Source organism: Pseudomyrmex gracilis, unplaced genomic scaffold, assembly GCF_002006095.1.
Source record: "Pseudomyrmex gracilis isolate BER0280 unplaced genomic scaffold, ASM200609v1 scaffold_82, whole genome shotgun sequence".
NCBI lineage: Eukaryota > Metazoa > Arthropoda > Insecta > Hymenoptera > Formicidae > Pseudomyrmex > Pseudomyrmex gracilis.
The window spans coordinates 288,145-300,642 of record NW_018020666.1 but is presented as its reverse complement, the minus strand read 5'-3'; the positions used below and the strand labels follow the sequence as shown (position 1 = coordinate 300,642).

At 39.5% G+C, this 12,498-nt stretch overlaps 3 protein-coding genes across 4 annotated transcripts in view; 2 read left to right on the top strand and 1 right to left on the bottom strand.

Annotated features, from left to right (window-relative positions):
* Positions 1 to 12,498, bottom strand: part of LOC109855160 (protein artichoke-like) — an 85,193-nt gene that overhangs the window by 33,806 nt on the left and 38,889 nt on the right. The window lies entirely within an intron of this gene.
* LOC109855161 (alpha-glucosidase-like) lies at positions 5,562 to 8,366 on the top strand. The gene is made up of 3 exons (XM_020429053.1): positions 5,562 to 5,606; positions 5,869 to 7,331; positions 7,716 to 8,366. Exons 1-3 carry the CDS (start codon positions 5,577 to 5,579, stop codon positions 8,188 to 8,190), a joined length of 1,968 nt encoding a protein of 655 aa, XP_020284642.1. The 5' UTR covers positions 5,562 to 5,576; the 3' UTR covers positions 8,191 to 8,366.
* Positions 9,916 to 12,219, top strand: LOC109855162 (alpha-glucosidase-like). Its single transcript, XM_020429054.1, has 2 exons — positions 9,916 to 11,167; positions 11,575 to 12,219. Exons 1-2 carry the CDS (start codon positions 9,936 to 9,938, stop codon positions 12,047 to 12,049), a joined length of 1,707 nt encoding a protein of 568 aa, XP_020284643.1. The 5' UTR covers positions 9,916 to 9,935; the 3' UTR covers positions 12,050 to 12,219.

Below are 12,498 nucleotides of genomic sequence, written 5' to 3'. Positions count from 1 at the left end.
TATTATTGTAATTATTTTATAATATTATCGAACCATTGATGCATAATTTTAACACATTACGTACACAAAGAGATAAAAGCTTTAAATGTTATTATCTCAAATTGGATTGTGCACTTACAACTTGCATTAATGTACTCACGCTGGTTGGAAAAGCCCTTCTGTTCTAACAAATTTCAACAACAATTATTTTAATTTTATTACTATGATTTCGTGAAAATTGATAATTGTATAATTCGTTTCCTTGTTTATAGCGTTTGTTTATTTAAAAACTATATGTATTTTATAATTCCAAAAATATGTTAATTTATCTGTCGCAATTATTCGCGACAAATTAATATGAAATTGCACAATTTGCAATTCACACAAGATGATAATAATGTTACTTTTTGTTGTTCGGTTTACGTGCCCTCTTTTAAAGAAAGTACGTTTATAATTCAATAACGCGTCTCTGTCTGCCGATAAATCTCATATGTTATTAAAAATAATATATTTACGCGTTCGAACAACAATAAAATACAGATTTATTAATCAATATGCACAGAGATACAAAGTAAATCGAATTAGGTTTTCGTACATTTAATTTTTGTTTTCAATTTATTCCTACGGAAGAGATAATATAAAAATGCATAGCGCGCGAATCTTTTAAATTATGTTAAAATGTGTTCGCGTAGTTTTCACGCTTCAAGCTTATCCTTGAAGTTGGGGCGACGAAGTATTCTTCGGTGAAATCTAGATACGAAAGTTCGCGCTGCTACAAATGGAAGAAATGTCGTGAATTTTAGAAGAATGTACGACAATTGTCTCGAGACGCAACAGATGCTGCGACGAAAAGAAGACGCGTGTGTGAGAAGACGGAAACTTTTATCAAACTAGAAAAAAAAAATCAATCAATACACATGTCTTTCATTTCACGGTCTCAAGAAAATCGAAACATGATCCTGACTTTGTACTAATAGTCGTACACATCTCGACCAATTTTAAGTTTCAACGATTCCTCTTCCTTTCTTTTCCCCGCGCGACGTCGAATGATTATACGGCGCGCGCTTCGGACTTTCAAGCAACTACGAAAAACATTTCCTCGCAGAAGTTCGGCGAGATAAACTTGCCGGTGTAGCCGGACGAAGCCCATTGGACTCAACGAGTTGCGAGAAGGACCGTCCAGACGGAGAGACTTCTGTAGAAAGAGAGAGAGAGAGAGAGAGAGAAGCACATCGCCGCCACGAACGAGGGCTAATAACCCGGGAAGTTAATTACGGCCGTAAACTGCGAGGGGGTTGTTTGACTACCCCATCGCACCGAGGGTGGCTGACATAAGGTGGCCTCGTTATACTGGCCACGCTCGTTCCCGCTTTCGTCGCGTCTGTGTTCTTCGAAACGATCGTCACACACTGCGAGAGGTGACGTTCGCACATACACACACACACACACGCATACATACATACGAGCGTGCGAAAATTGACTTAAATGCCACATCGTCGTTACATCGCTCGTCAAAAATCACGCGGAAAAACAAGCTCACAAGTCCGATAACGCGAGTCTGCTTTAATTAGATGATGGAGCGGGCGAGGCGTAAATTGGCTCTCTCTCGAGAGTCGCGCGATTCTGAATGAGCATCAGTTTTGGGATCGAGCGAACGATTGTATTCTGATTTTCTTTCATTAGCTTCGTATTTAATGAGCATCGCAATTAGCATTACGCGCGCGGCGCACTTTATACTTATTATATTTATTTTTTTTTATGCTTGCGCGCATGCACTTTTTTGTGAGAATTCAGAATACGAAAAGAAAAATAGGTTTTTTTTTTTACTAAATATAAGTTAAACCTCTCGTTAATAAATTAACTTATATAGATTGTCTAAAATAATCACTTTCAATACGCATTTCGTCGTATGCTTACATCTCATTGCTCTCATGATCCTCCAAGTTTGCTGGCTTTTTGTATCTTTTTTCCGTATAACACGCAATAAACAAGTTTCAACAGCCAGCATAATGGAATAAGAGGCAAATCAATATTCCGGTAACCAAGCGATTGTCCTCGAGTTTTGTTTGTGCATGATTTGCAACAAAAAGATCGTTATCGGCGAGTTCGCCGATCAACGAAATCAAGGTTCTCTCACGTGACAAGTGGCAAGACGTGTCAAACAAAATCGAATTCGACGAAAACGAGCCGATAAGTATCACAATTTTATGTACAAACACTATCAAGATATACAATCGGTAGCTCTTGAATAAAACAAAAAAGATTTTAATTAATTGTCGAAAAATTACAGCGTTATACGATAACTATAGATGTATTTAAAACAAAAATATAATCTATTGTATTAAATGTAATAATTGCAAAATAACATACATGGATGAAACAAAAAAAAGCTAATAACACAAATCAACGAACATAAAAACCAAATAAACAGAAATATTGAAAATTTCTCAGTTGACACTCAAGCACCGCTTAAATACTGGCCACAAATTCAACTAACAAGATGCTGAAATTCCAGATATTGAGTTTTTTATTTTATTAGCACAGAATTTTTATTTTACTAGCACAACACAGGCGCGCGCTACGCGCTCGCTATTGTCATTTTTATTTTAACGTGTTGTGTAAGGTAACACAATCTGTTACCGCGATGACAGCTAGTATATACGTCTTATAAAACATAATATACATATGAGAGATGTCAGAAATAACGCGTGAAAATCAAACTCGAAAAATAGTGAGAGAGAAGTGGAAAAACAACTAAAGTCACGTGACAGATAAAAGAGTAAAAAAAAGAATATTATATATATTATATATAAAACTCTATATCTATATATATAATACACACATACACACACATATATATATATCGTAATCACGTGATCGGGGTCAGTGACCCCGCCGCGGCCGCGCGGCCGTAGTCAGTGACTTCACCGCAGTCGCGCGACCGAGGTCAGTGACTCTCCCCCACCAAGGCCGCGCGCCCGAGGTCAGTGACCCCTCCCCACCAAGGCCGCGCGTCCGAGGTCAGTGACCCCGCCAAGGCCGCGCGACCGAGGTCAGTGCCCCGCCAAGGCCGCGCGGCCGAGGTCAGTGACCCCGCCAAGGCCGCGCGGCCGAGGTCAGTGACATTACTGTAGTATGTATATAATACATATAATATATATAATACAATATCAAAATATTTGATCCGTCATTGGGACAATAAACAAATAAAAAATTAAGACATTAAAATCTTGTATATAGACTCTTATTCGACTTTAATTCTAATTCTATATACGTAGTTAAATTTGTATTTGTCATTTTAACGTGGGAAATAATGTGTTTTCATCTCACACGATTAATCGAATGAAGATGAAGTACTTTACTCATGTTGTATCAGCATATTTCTCTAGAGGGACTAAATGTGTGAGCGCGCTGATAAATAACATTGTGCGAGACGCAAAATAGAAATTTTGATAAACTTGAGAACGCGAAGCGAGGAGAGGGAGGAGGCACACGGAAAGTTAACAGTGGAAATAACGCCGCTAATAAGAATGATGTATCATCTCGGCGAAATTGTCTTTATCGTCCGTCCGGATAATGAATGAATTAAGTTGGCCATAAGCCATGAAGAAAATTACCCATATAAATAACAGCTGGGGACGAAACTTCACGGTGTGTTATATACATGTACATGGCCGTATGAGAATTCTTGCTGACGGTAATATTTTCCCGGCCATCCCTCGCTGCATTCGTAACCGTAAATTATTCCGCAAAACGCAACGTTTTTGCGGGTTATGTTCTTTAGAGACTGCGCTTTTAATCTGCGGCCAATTTACACGTTGTCGCTTTATTACTTCTTTTCCTTCCGCGCACATAGCGGTTCTGTGTGACTCTCGCTAAAAATGCTCGTACGCACAGCTCTTTTTTGCGTACTTTTCTCGCGTATTATTATCATTCGTGTTTGCAGAAGGGTACGATTTGTCTTCGAATGCACACACAAATAAATGAACAACTAGAAAAAATATTTATCTTTGATGATAAGAAGAGACAAGCAGATCTTTTATTAACTTTTTTTCGTGACATAAAGTCGTCATCTCTTCATCAATAAACAAAGCTGTTTATACGCGTAGAAAAGATATTTCTTCCTCTTCTCCGAGATTTTACATGCACATTTTATTTCAAACGCGCGACGGAATACGTCAAAGAGTCGCAAAGAGCGCCGCGCGCGCTTTCCGTCTTTCCGCAGCTAATATTCCGGAGTATCGGACAGAAGGGAATAAGAACAGAAGAAGAAACGTAAAGAGAGCGAGTTTCCAGCGAGACTTTTTCTGTTTAACAGACTTTCTAAAAGAGACATGTAGGAAAATGGGTATAATATATTTACATGGCAACTATTATTACGCAACTTCGGTCACATAAGATATGTGCAATTCATGAATAATAATATGTTACATATGAAAAAAGTTAAAACTTCCTACTTGATGGATGCTTTTTGTTCTTGCCCGATGCTTTGCGGGGTTTTATCTCGGATTTCTTCGTTGTCTGTAAAATAAAAAACTGAATAACATAAGCGCTGCATATTGTGAAAACACACCGTTGCAGTATCATTTTTGCACATAAAATGTATTCTATGTAAAAGAGAATTACTTCGATTTATCTTTTATGAAAAATCATTTCCTTCCTGGTATTGAGATTTTCATCGCGCTTTGTATATAATGCGACTCTTTCGCCCGTGGAATATCAAATAATGGAGGTTTATCATATTACAAGACGAAGTTTACTTCAAAAGGGTATCGCCATTGAATTTTCGGAGAGAAATTTTCATATCGCACGCGCGATATATTCGACACACACACACGTATGTACTTACGTACGTACACCTTACCTATAGAAGATGATGAAAAATAGCCGTCAAGGTGGAAAAAGATTTTTGCAGCGATGTCCGCGATATTTCTCTCGGTAATAGCGAATTTATTCCTGATAGAAGGCTCGACAACCGCGCTGAGATTAAATTGATCCTCACGCGTCGTAAGGAAGGAAAGAAATGCGTTTGTGGGGTCTCTCGAATCACCTTCTATATAATTACGCGTAGGTCGCGATAGCGCAGTTACGAGGCCGCACAACGCACTTTAAACACCTCGCGCACGCGAGATGGTGCGGGTCTGAATTTTCGCCATTTCTCCAAGCGGAGCCGAGCAAAATCGAAAAATCTTATCGTCGCATACACGAACCGACGTATTATATTACGCGCGCAGCGCGCGTTTTACCACCGAAAGAATCAGTGCTTTTCGCAGGAAAACTGCAAATCTCTTTCTGTCTAAGAAACGAGAGTTATAATAATAACGATATGCGGCGATATTCTGCGAATGTCTGAAGAGTGGCAAGAGCCCGCGAGAAATCGATTTCCGTGCGCGCCGAGCTAAAAGGCGCATGTCAGCGTGTGTGTGTATGTATGTGTGTATATGTTTTGCCGCAGGGATTCTCGCGATAAAATCCGCGACGCAGCATTATTTCGAAATTTCAACTGCCGGATTGTGTTATCGACGATACGTTGCGAAATATGTGCGGCGAATGTTTTATGGAACACCATCGATTACCACGCCAACCAACTTGGAACAATGATTACTTATACAAGTGTTTTATATACGGTTTGTCTTTGCAATGCATAGATTTAAAAGTAACAGATTATGTAACGCCACTGGCAATGGAGTAATTTCACACACACACACACACAATACATACACACATCGAATGAGAGATAAATAAAATCTTTGACGCACAATTGCGCTACGTAAAAAATGCGCAATACATTTTTTCTTTCTATACATTCTGCATGTATTAATCATTGTTACGCGGAAACAAAACGCGAAAACGCTTGAGCATAATTGCAGTAATTTATTATCTTTCCAGGTATTGTCTCTTGAAACTATTGGACATCAGTTTTCACGACGCGACGGCTCGATAAGAATAATATCACAGTTGACGTTATTAATTGGTAATTCTCGCTACCAGAAGTCGCGATTAATAAGTTTACAAATGATAATACGCCACGATAAAAACGCGTGTTGTTCTACATTTTTGAACAGTTCATCACGCGATATAAAACCGGCTAGTAGTAAACAATCGAGTCATATCGTCGATATGTTTTGCACGAGCGTCTTTATCGCAGCGCTGGTCGCTCTGACCAGCTCGGCGTCAGCGCAAAAAGACTGGTACAAGAACAGTCTAATATATCAGATTTATCCGAGAAGTTTCAAAGACAGCAACGGAGATGGCATAGGTGATTTGAACGGTATCACGAGCAAGTTGGAACACATCGCGGACATCGGTGCGGACGCGTTATGGCTGTCGCCGATCTACACCAGTCCGCAAGCCGATTTCGGTTACGATGTCGCCAACTTCACCGACATCGACAAGGACTACGGCACTTTGGCCGATTTCGACAGACTCGTGGCGAAGGCGAAGTCACTGGGGCTCAAAGTGATTCTCGATTTCGTGCCGAATTACAGTTCCGACGAGCACGAATGGTTCAAGAAAAGCATAAAACGAATCAAACCTTACGACGAATATTACGTGTGGAAAGACGGGAAAATAGTAAACGGCACTAGAAAACCGCCGAACAATTGGTTGAGCGTCTTCGGCGGTTCCGCTTGGGAATGGAACGGTGAGCGTAAACAGTATTACTTGCATCAGTTTGTCAAAGGACAGGCTGATCTTAACTATCGCAGTCCATCGGTGCAGCGGGAAATGAGGGACGTGCTGACTTTCTGGATGAATCGAGGCGTGGAGGGCTTCCGCATAGACGCCATTAACTTTTTGTACGAAGACTCTCGTTTTCTGGACGAGCCAAAAAGCGGTGCGAGCGGATTGCCGGACGACGACTACGACACTTTAGATCACATTTACACAAAAAATCTTCTCGAGACTTACGAAGTACTCAAAAACTGGAAACAAGTAATAGACAATCACTCGATAAACGCCGATAAGAAGATGATTCTGACCGAGGCATACGCGGACTTAAATCTCACTATACTGTACTATCTGTCGGGCTCGACCGTTCCCTTTAATTTCATGTTCATCGCGGATCTGAACAACAAGTCTAGCGCATCGGACTTCAAGCGCCTCATCGATCGATGGATGAATAATATACCGAAAGGACCGGAATATGTCGCGAACTGGGTAGTGGGCAATCACGACAATCATCGTGCCGCTTCCCGATTCGGCGAGATACGAGCCGATCAACTTTCCATGTTGACGACCATTCTGCCCGGCGTGAGCGTGATTTACAACGGCGACGAGATCGGCATGCTCGACAGAAACTTTACGTACGAGGAAACTAAGGATCCCTCCGGATGCAACGCCGGACCTGACAGGTATTGTCACGAGTGGAATTCGAGTAGCGAGAGAGAGAAAGAGAGAGGGAAAAAGAATTATGTTGCTATATTTACGGCAGATACAAAATGTGATTTATAAATGTATTATTTTAAACTCACGTATTTCAGATGTGATTTATTACATTAATATATACATATAATATATTAAAAAGAAATCTATTATGGAAATGTCATTATCCAAAACGATTGCTAGTTTCACAAAAATGTATTATTAATTGTTATAAAATTATGTAGAGATCTTCCCTTGCGTAGAAATTAAATTGATAGTTGTTTTAGATACCTTAAACGTTTTAAACTCTCCAAATATAATAATAAAAATATAATAAATATAATAATAAAGAAATTAAACCCATCTCTTTTTAGATATCACCTGAAGTCAAGAGACCCGGAAAGAACGCCCTACCATTGGGACAATACCACAAGCGCCGGTTTTTCCACCAGCAACGATACGTGGCTTCCGGTAAACAGCAATTACAAGACTCTGAATCTGGCGGCGCAGAAGATCGCGCCAGTGTCTCATTACAAAGTATTCAAGTCTCTAGCGCGGTTAAAAAAGAAGCCCGTCATTGAGCGGGGCTCTCTCGAGACCGTGTTGGTCACCGAGAAAATCTTGGGAGTCGTACGGCGACACAACGCGTCTGTTGTAACTCTTATGGTTAACTTTGCCGACACACCCGTCACCGTCGACGCCAGGACTTGGATGAATATTCCGGAGGAGTTAATCGTTTATGCGCCCAGCGTGCGCTCCGGGCTCCAGGCTGGATTGCGCGTTGACACTACTCGCATCATCGTGCCCGCTTCAGCCTCCATTGTGCTTACCACAGCGGATTTAGCTTAGTAAATTCCTGCCTATCTAACGCACTTCATGAACGACCCAAGTAGCGCATACATAAGTGTAAACGTATATATACGAGTACGTTATTTTCCCCATAGTCATCTCATAGATTTATGAGACTAGATACAAAAGTGTATTTTGACAAAGAACAATAAAACAAAAAAAAATTAAATTGTTCACCTACAGTATATTTCTTTAAAAAAAAAACCCTATTAATTACCCTATTAAAAACCCCTATTCATTTCCTAATATTTTTGTTCTACTTTCCACCTCGCATAGAAATAGTGAGCAAAATTCGCTCTTTTGTCGACCTTATAAATCTTGTTCAATTGTGGTCTAAATGTTAGCTTATGATGACACAATAACGTATGTAAAATTTCAAGATAAGCATATGATCGAGTTTGGATTTATAGAAGATAAAAGTTGTGATTGAAACTGTAATTCTACACAACGTGATTAGGTTTAGTTATATTATTGCAATATGCTACAATAAAATGTGAGTTTTATTGTAGCATATTCGGTTTTTTCACCAACGTCAAGATACTAATCGATGAAGAAGTTTTCTTTTTTTTTATATTTTTTAACTACTTAAAAATTGAAACCATATTTCTCACTGTTAGAAACATACAAAGACATAAATACAAAATAAATTCAACGGTTTTGACTCATGTAAGAGTGAAGAATTGTACATTGAGACGTGTTCAACGTGTTCTAAAGCTAGTGATATGACTCTTGTTAAGGCTACTTGATTGGTGACAAAACGTTATATAGTAAGTATTAAGTTATAATCATTTATATTTGAATATGTATAATATTGTTTTAACAGACATTCATTGATGAACATCTAAAATAGATCGAAACGTCTGAATAAAAATCTTGCAACAAAAGAATCAATACACGGTCATCTAGTATAACACTCGTACTGTCTCTTGTCGTGACTATTAATTTTCGACGAGTAATAATAATTTATTAACAATTATTTATCATTAATATTTTTTATATATTTAAAAAATATCTAAAACTTATTTAGTATTATTATTTTTTAAATATTTTAATATAAAAAAATTATTTAATTATTTTAATTATAAACTAAGTATGTGTATATACGGTCATGAAAACCGTTCGCTTGATGTTTTGGAAACATATGCGTGTATATATATATATATATATATATATATATATATATATATATACACACGCATATGTTTCCACAACGTGTTTACGTGTAAATCTTACACGCGAGTTTTTGAATTGAGATTTTAATTCTTAAATTCATATAGGATGCTATATTTGCATCTCATATATGAAAGATCCCGTATATCCTCCTAACTAATTTTAAAATATTGCGAAAAAAACTCCTCGGCCACAAGTTGAACCTGAAATCTCCGGCTTTAAAGCCGTAATAAATGCGTGATACATTTTTTCTTTCTATACACTCTACATGTATTAATCATTGTTACGTGGAAACGAAACGCAATAACGCTTGAGCATAATTGCAGTAATTTATTATCTTTCCAGATATTGTCTCTTGAAACTATTGGATATCAGTTTTCACGACGCGACGTCTCGATGAAGAGCAATAAAACGGTTGACGTTATCAATTGGTAATTCCCGCTACCAGAAGTCGCGATTAATAAGCTTACAAGTGATAATACGCCACGATAAAAACGTGCTGTTCTACATTTTTGAAAAGTCCATCACGCGATATAAAAGCAGTTCGCAGTGCACAATCGAGTCATAGTGTCGATATGTTTCGCACGAGTGTCTTTATCGCAGCGCTGGTCGCTCTGACCGGCTCAACGTCGGCGCAGAAAGACTGGTACAAGAACAGTCTGATATATCAGATCTATCCGAGAAGTTTCAAAGACAGCAACGGAGATGGAATAGGCGATTTGAACGGTATCACGAGCAAGTTGGAACACATCGCGGACATCGGCGCGGACGCGTTATGGATGTCGCCAATCTACACCAGTCCGCAAGCCGATTTTGGTTACGATATCGCCAACTTCACCGACATCGACAAGGACTACGGCACTTTGGCCGATTTCGACAGACTCGTGGCGAAGGCAAAGTCACTGGGGCTCAAAGTGATTCTCGATTTCGTGCCAAATCACAGTTCCGACGAGCACGAATGGTTCAAGAAGAGCATAAAACGAATCAAACCTTACGACGAGTATTACGTATGGAAGGACGCAAAAATAGTAAATGGCACCAGAAAACCGCCGAACAATTGGTTGAGCGTCTTCGGCGGTTCCGCTTGGGAATGGAACGGCGAGCGTAAACAGTATTACTTGCACCAGTTTGTCAAAGGACAACCGGATCTCAACTATCACAGCCCATCGTTACAGCGGGAAATGAGGAACGTGCTGACTTTCTGGATGAATCGGGGCGTGGAAGGCTTCCGCATCGACGCCATTAACCACATGTACGAGGACTCTCGTTTCCTGGATGAGCCGAAAAGCGGTGCGAGCGGATTGCCGGACGACGACTACGACACTTTAGATCACATTTACACAAAAAATCTTCTCGAGACTTACGAAGTACTCAAAACCTGGAGACAAGTAATGGACAATCACTCGATAAACGCCGATAAGAAGATGATTCTGACCGAGGCCTACACGGACTTAAATCTCACTATACTGTACTATCTGTCGGGCTCGACCGTTCCCTTTAATTTCATGTTCATCGCGGAGCTGAACAACAAGTCTAGCGCATCGGACTTCAAGCGCCTCACCGATCGATGGATAAATAATATACCGAAAGGACCGGAATATGTTGCGAACTGGGTGGTGGGCAATCACGACAATCATCGTGCCGCTTCTCGATTTGGCGAGATACGAGCCGATCAACTTTCCATGTTGTCTACCATTTTGCCCGGCGTGAGCGTGATTTACAACGGCGACGAGATCGGCATGCTCGACAGAAACTTTACGTACAAGGAAACTAAGGATCCCTCCGGATGCAACGCCGGACCTGACAGGTATTGTCACGAGTGGAATTCGAGTAGCGAAAGAGAGAGAGAGAGAGAGAGAAAGAGAGAGAGAAGAAAAAAGAATTATGTCGCTCTCTCTATATTTACGGCAGATTCAAAATGTGATTTATAAATGTATTATTTTAAACTCACGTATTTCAGATGTGATTTATTACATTAGTATATACATATAATATATTACGAAGAAATTTATTATAGAAATGTCATTATTCAAAAAGATTGCTAGTTTCACACAAAAATGTATTATTAATTATTATAAAATTATTTAGTGACCTTTCCTCACGTAAAGTTAAATTGATAATTGTTTTAGATACCTCAAATGTGTTTTCAACTCTCGAAATAGAATAAAAATATAATAAATATAATAATAAAGAAATTAAACCATCTCTTTTTAGATATCACCTAAAGTCAAGAGACCCGGAAAGAACGCCCTACCATTGGGACAACAGCACCAGTGCCGGTTTTTCCACTAGCAAGGATACGTGGCTTCCAGTGCACAGCAATTACAAGACTTTGAATCTGGCGGCGCAGAAGATCGCGCCGGTGTCTCATTACAAAGTATTCAAGGCTCTTGCGCGATTAAAAAAGAAGCCTGTAATCGAGCGAGGCTCTCTCGAGACCGTGTTGGTCACTGAGAAAATTTTGGGAGTCGTACGACGACACAACGCGTCTGTCGTGGCGCTTATGGTTAACTTCGCCGACACACCCGTCACCGTCGATGCCAGGACCTGGATGAATATTCCGGAGCAGTTGATCGTTTATGCGCCCAGCGTGCGCTCCAGGCTCCAGGCTGGATCGCGCGCTGACACGACTCGCATCACTGTGCCCGCCTCGGCTTCCATTGTGCTTACCACAGCGGACTTAGTTTAGTAAATTCCTGCCTATCTCACGCGCCAGGAATGACCCAAGTTGCGCATATATAAGTGTAAACGTACGTATACGAGTATGTCATTTTCCCTATATGCATCTCGTCGATTTATGAGACTAGATACAAAAGTGTATTTTGTGATAAAAAACAATAAAAAAAAATAAATTGTTCATTCATAGTATATTTCTTTTAAAAAAAATCGTATCAATTTCCTAATATTCCTGTGTGTGTGTGTGTTCTACTTTCCACACTTATTTCTTATTGCGTAAAACTCGAACGATGATATTGAGAATTCTCGTCAGATATTAGACAACAGATGTTTCCTGTTATTGTATAATTATCGTAAAAATCTAAATTGAAAAACACTTACACGCGAAAACATTTACACGTGTTATGTGATACTGATATTTACTTGAGGAATATTTACCGCGCGCATTATCATATAATTCTT